The 6,388-nt window shown below is 46.1% G+C and overlaps 1 protein-coding gene across 2 annotated transcripts; it reads right to left on the bottom strand.

Annotated features, from left to right (window-relative positions):
* Nucleotides 1-1,408: 1,408 nt before the first annotated feature.
* LOC147900942 (Ribosomal protein S5/Elongation factor G/III/V family protein) lies at nucleotides 1,409-5,030 on the bottom strand. 2 transcript variants are annotated; one of them, XM_087375902.1, is made up of 3 exons: nucleotides 4,492-5,030; nucleotides 3,252-4,401; nucleotides 1,409-3,074 (listed from the first exon to the last, which is right to left on the bottom strand). In XM_087375902.1, the coding sequence occupies exons 1-3, from the start codon at nucleotides 5,008-5,010 to the stop codon at nucleotides 1,615-1,617; spliced, it is 3,129 nt and encodes a 1,042-aa protein (XP_087232028.1). In that variant the 5' UTR covers nucleotides 5,011-5,030; the 3' UTR covers nucleotides 1,409-1,614. The 2 variants fall into 2 exon arrangements, with proteins under 2 accessions (XP_087232028.1, XP_087232027.1); XM_087375901.1 differs by having other exon boundaries at nucleotides 1,409-4,401.
* Between the last annotated feature and the right edge of the window lie 1,358 nt (nucleotides 5,031-6,388).

Genomic DNA, 6,388 nt, shown 5'->3' with positions numbered 1-6,388 from the left:
GCAGACTCATCAATAGACAATGAACCAGCCAGATATAGAAGCTACCAAAAGAATATATATTTCCGTCCAAAGCTATGGACACAATACAAAAGAGAGATAGATCCAAAATCCCACCAAAGCGTGGTCCTTTGATCTTACCACCACGTACTTCTACTATCTGCCGGATATCTCTAGACTTAGCCCTCGTGCTCCACCTCGAGCCTATGTAGACTCTCCATCCTTTGACCTCAGCTCCTTGCTGCCCTAGAAGACAGCCAAAGTCCCAGCCCTCTGTGAGCTCAGTTTGCAGCTCTTCTTGAACTCCTCTGCCTCCTGGATGTAGGCCTGAGGGAGTGTGTGCTGCTGCTCCTGCTGCTCCCAATTGTGCTGGCTGCTGGATAAGGTTATGAGGCCCAAGTGCCTTCTTTTATAGGCCCCAAGGGCCACTTGAAATAGCCGACTGGTCAGCCCCTTGATGGCCGACTCAGTCTATCAAAACTGACCTGGTTGGCTGCCCCTACCAGCCCAACCAGGGCCCTATATAAGGGCTCTCACTTGCCCTTTCAGGCCTGCTGGTCCTGCCTTTGTTCAGCCCTCTAGTCAGGCCTGGTTGGCTGACTATATCAAGCCCAACCAGCCTGTCCACCAAGGTCTTCTCTGATGTCCACCTGCCGTGCATTGCGCTAGTTTCAGGGCCTTGCTGCAGGTCAATTTCCTTCCCACAAGCACGGCCAACAAGTTCGCCTCTTAGAGTTCTTTCTCCTGGGTATATTCCGCCATCTGGTGCTGCTCCAAATCTGCCTCTGCCAGGCCAGATCCAGGCTAAATATCCATAGCCAACTTTCCATCCATGAGCTCCATTTGTTGCAGCCACCATGGCTCCTCCAGGTACCTCACTTTTCTTCACTCTTTGATTCTTACCCACATGGCAGACATAACCCTGCCCATGTGTCAGTCTCTCAAAACCCAGGTTCAGCCCCCCCATGCTCTCCTCATATGGGGGCTTTAAAACCTCCAGTGGCTGTGCTCTTTGTGCCCAGGTTCAGGGCTAATATCAACCCTTTGTACCCCTCCAATGGGGCCTCCAATCTACTGCAGGCCTGCCCTAAATCGGGGCCCATGTGTGGCTCAAGGAGTGGCCAACACCATGGCTATCTGTACCATGACAGCAGATCTGCCCTAATTTGGGGGCTTACAAGCGCAGAGTTTAACATAATTCTCTGACAATTGGGTTTACTAGTACAAGAATGATTGCACTTGAGACCAGGAATCCTTTATGCTGAGATACATGAAGACTATAAAATGGTCTTAACTTGTTATAGTTGTAATAAGACAACAATACGAAGGAAATGACATAAGAAGTTAGACATTAGGCTTTTAGGGCACAAACTCTAGCTAGTTATAAGCTGTCACCAAACCCTTTGTTGCAACAACGATACAAAAAATTGAATTGTTATCTTCCAGTGCAATACGAGCCGTTACGGTGTACCAACATCTTTTAATTAAGCACCCTCAAAACAAAATCCTTTGACACATTTGTACAGCTTGATAGCTTGCAGTTTTTAGCTAGGGTGATTAATGCTCTTTTCTTCCCACAAAAGTATGGAATGGAAAAAATCAGTTTGAAAAATGTCCCTAGACTTTACGTGCTAAAGTTCTCTGTTTTGTAGCATGCTGCACTACCTTTTCCTCTACAGGTAAACCCTTCCTGCGCCTTACAGCATCGATAAGCTTCCTTGCTGTGTTGGGCAGTACACTAGACCCATCACCATATTCTTCCAGCTCCTCCTCGGTTCGAGGCACAAAGAATGGATCCTGTGGAAGCGCCTCCCAATGGCTAAGAACAAGTTGAGGACTGGCTGCACCAGAGGTCTTCCTTCTCATCTCATCAGTGAAGCCAAAGCTCTCAGCAACAGGCATGTATGCATGTACTGTAAACATAGCAGAGCCCTCTCGCATTTCTTCTTTAAGAACACGTGCACGTCTCTTCCCCAGCACTCCATACATCTGACCCAAGAATTCCGTGGGTGTACTGACTTCACAAAAGTATATCGCTTCCACCAGTCTGGGTCTTTTGGCCAACACCGCAGAACGGCATGCATCCTTGACTGCTGTCATTACCTGACCAGAGAAAGCGCCATATTGTTCACTATTTATATTCCCAATCCCATCTTCACCTGCTGCTGCCAAATCACCACTCTCACTTACAGGCTTTTCTCTTGCTGCTACTACAGCTTCCACCATGAATGCCAAACCCCACATAGGTTCCTCGCAAAGGGGTCCCGCTGCAGTAGCCAACTGAAACCCTGATACTATGCAGCTTTCAAGGGTCTCTGCTTCTGTCAACAAAGCAGGCACACTACTGTGCCACGAGCAACCAGATGGTTCGCCTTCCGTCCAACCATTAACAAGGCCAAGTCTTTCAGATACATGGGGAGCTCCCTTAATTACTACAGCTTCCACATTTGAATTGCTTGACACAGATGTCCCGTCAAGATGGTCACCAATCTCTTGTGAATTTCTTGAAGCACTTGAAGCTGGCGTGAGTAGTAAATTGGGCCCCACCTGCCTGGGCCCTAATGACCAGATCCTTTCTAATCTGTTTAGCCATGTTTCTGCATTGACTCCATTCTTACGCTTCTCACTTCCATGACTCCCACTCACATTGCCACTCTGTGCTGCAGCAATTAAGCGATTCCTTAGCACTGCCAGAGGGTCTTGAGAGTCTCCCTCCTCTTTTATAGATCTTTGATTGATTTGGCTGGCATTCCTCACATAAGGATTTGCAGTATTCCCTTCTATAACTCTTTGTAAAAATTCTGCACTCTCATCAAGCACTGCTGTCAAAGCTTGAGGCAGTCTACTGACACGCACTCGGATGGTACATCTTCCATTGGCAGTAGTCTTCTCCACAACCTCTGAAGATGAAGCATTTTTTGATGTTTCTACAGGAGTTATCCCTTCCATTTCAATTGTTTCCCTGAAGGCTACAAGTGGTGCAGAAACTTCCAGCTCTACTCTTGCGAAACGTTCCTTTAAATCCTTAATGCACCTTTCCAAATGTACTTCACCAGCAGCAGCAATCACATGCTCACCTGTAGCAGAAACACTAACCTCAACAAAAGGATCAGCCCGATTCAATAGACGTAAACCTCTTGCTAAAGCTCCCATGTCTGCAGGATCTGATGGCTCGATAGCTACACGCATAATAGGGGCAGCCTGATAAGTCATGCTTCTAAAAGGCCAACAGTATGGGGTGGTAGAAAGTGTACCTGTTTTCAAAATATGCTGTCCCAAACCCCTGATTGCAACAAGATTGCCGGCCAACACAGACTTTTTGGGTTCTAAACCTCTTCCCATCATCATGTAGAGTCCTTGGATAACTGCTTCCTGAATATGTTTCTTTTCTTGTTGCCCTTGCGTTGGGTCATAAAGTGGAGATAAAACAAGCACTTTCTGCCCAGCATACAATATACCACTAAAGACTCTTGCAAATGCAAGGAAGCATTCTCCATGACCATCTCCCAAATTGTTTATTTCCTCAAGGTTTTCTACCAGCTCTCCATCAGACCCTCGTCGAGGCAGTAATTCAATAGGAACTGCAAACATTTTCGACACAAAAACAACACATGGAGCATCAACACTGTGATCACAGACCTTCACAGCATTTCTGGTTTTTTCAAGCTGCATCGTGACCTCTGCGGTCAGTCCTACTGTCATGTAACTCTCTGGAAAGAACTGGTTAATCCGTACATGTTGTGCCGAGACAGGATCTGGCAAGCACTCAATAACCATTGAGAAAATTGCATCCCCTAGTGGAAGCCACCGGCTCATTATTGCTTGAAGAACTACCTTTGAATCTTTGTGCTGCAGATCACGAGTTGGGACTGTCAAATTCATAGACTTTATGATCCTATTTAGCATTTCTCGACCCCCCTGGCCTTGCAACGCTGCATCATAGACTTGCCACAAAGGTTCCAAAATAAATTGGACAAACATTGGCTTTCCTTTCCCACCCGCAGCCTTCTTACCCACGATTTTCTTGGTCTTTGGAATATAGTAATAGTCACCCCACAAAGCCTTTCTCAAAGCATTTTGACTTGCACCGAGCTTTGCAGCGTAGAGAGCAGCAAACTGGTCAATCCGAAATCCCCAACCATCCAATGCACATGTATATACTACATTACCTCGCTCTGGCGCAAAAGCATCTTCCTCATCTTCTTCTTGAATTGTTATGCCTGAATCTGAGCCCACAAATGATGTGTCTGGATGTTCACTTGCACTTAAACACGTCCCATTTTCTGTGCCTTGTTCATCTGACACCATTGGAACAGTTGTGCCGGCAAGGATTGTGTCCACATCTGATAGATACTTCTCGGAGCGGAATGCGTTGATTATGTTATTCACCTCCATGAGAATTCCCTGAATGGCTTTAAATGAGTAAGTTTAGACAACACAATGCTACTACACGAATGATTCAGGGCTGCTAGACAGGTCATTGTAAAAACCAACCTGCAGTCGGGAATAGGCCTCCGCAGGACTCAACTTCAGTTCTAAGATGAGCCGATCTATTTTGTTCAAAACGAGGCAAGGAGTAACTTTTTCCATCCATGCTTGTCGCAGGACAGCATGAGTCTGAATGTGCACACCTTCACACGCATCAACAAGTACCAGTGCTCCATCACTCAATCGCGCAGCAGTGGACACTTCGCTGCAGAAATCAACATGCCCTGGCGAGTCGATAAGGTTGATGACGTGGCCTCGGAAATTCAAGGCTATGGAGGAGCTTTTCATTGTGATGGCACGCAGCTGTTCGTCGTCTCTGTAATCGAGGTACCGAAGCTTACCGGCTTGCTTTGGGTGGAGAACCCCACCTCCTCCAGAGGCAATCAAATGATCTGCGAGGGTGGTCTTGCCATGATCGACGTGAGCCAGGACGCAAATATTTCGAACTTTTCTGTGCCCCTTCTGATCATCGGAAGGCAAAACGAGGGGAATGGATGAAGCAGGAGTGTCTTCTCGTGTTGCCATCAAATGAAATGATGTCCAAGTCCAGACATCAAATGAAATAATGTCTCGTGAAGCCCTTCTTATGAATGATGCATATCTAATGATGTCTGAAGTCCAGTTCTTTTTCTTTTCTTTTTCTAATGACGTCTGAAGTCCACTTCTTGTATAGGCGAATGGGCCCCCCAGCCTTTCCAGGAAAGAAAGTGCCACATCGTCTTTTTTGACCCGAAATGGCCGACCACTAGCCATTCCTCGAGGACCTTTACGTACGTAGAGGGGAATGGGCCAAGAGGACGCTCTGCTCCTGCTACTCAGCGACGGTCGGCAGCGGCCATGAGCAAGATTCCATGCACTTTCCTGCTCGGAATGTCCAACACACCAACTAGAACCTTGTTACTCATCTTCTTATGAGGATGGATGAGCAAATTAAAATCTACCTACACATCAACTAAATTATATAGATTTTCCTAGCAATTGTATAGAATCCATAAAATTTGAGAATGGCCTTAACATTACTAGCTCTAGCTCTAATGAACTTTGATGATACCTCATCTCAAAAAAGAACAAGTCTAAAATTATCATCTCCTTCCTATTTATAACTAAGCACTAGTGCATGCTATGTTGGTGTCGTGAAACAAAGGAGAGACGGCTTGGGTGCACAATGTCGAAGATGTTGCCAATCAGAAGGACCAACGTGGCTCCTGTGGTTGAATGTAGAGTAGAAGCAATGCACAATCATCCCGATTCGAGAAGTTTGTGGGCTTCAACAGAATGCAAGAAAAGAAGAGACAGCCTAAGTGCGAAAGTCATTGCTAGAGTGATGACATTTTGGCATGAAAATACAAGAGTTTCTCCAACATTGAAAAGAATTCAAAAATGTAGAGGGGAGGGGTAAAGAGGAGAATGAACATAATAAGGGCAGTTTCACATGTGAGCACGGACAAGAGAGAGGAATGTCCGCCCTGGGTTGACATGCAAATTGGTGTCTAGTGGTTCATGGTTTCACAAGAGGCGAACAAGTTTCAAGAAATTGCAAATGGCGCAGTTCTTTTCATCCAATAGAGTAAGTCCAGTGGTTGGATTGTCAAGCCTTGTTGTAGGGGGATCCATATTCGAATGCTAGCAAAAACATGGTGGAGGTTCGTCGGACACACTTTCGGGCAGCATGATGAGGCTCTCAATTTCTCTCATCTGCCTGGGCAGGACTCATCCATCACCTCTTTTTTTTGTTGATGGCGGGCACCCGTGTGTGAAATGAAGGTTAGCCCAGCGCCTCCATTCATTGGTTGGAAGCATGTCTGCTCCTCCGCGAGTGCTTGCGTATGAAACGTGCCTAAGAATATACCTCTGTTTATTATGGGAAGGATCCCTCTCTTCTTATTTATAAGGGTACAAATTT

Source organism: Dipteris shenzhenensis, chromosome 6 (genome assembly GCF_047967505.1).
Source record: "Dipteris shenzhenensis isolate YYH24624 ecotype China chromosome 6, Dip_SZ_1.0, whole genome shotgun sequence".
Taxonomy (NCBI): Eukaryota; Viridiplantae; Streptophyta; class Polypodiopsida; order Gleicheniales; family Dipteridaceae; genus Dipteris; species Dipteris shenzhenensis.
This window is presented reverse-complemented; position numbering and strand designations above follow the sequence as displayed.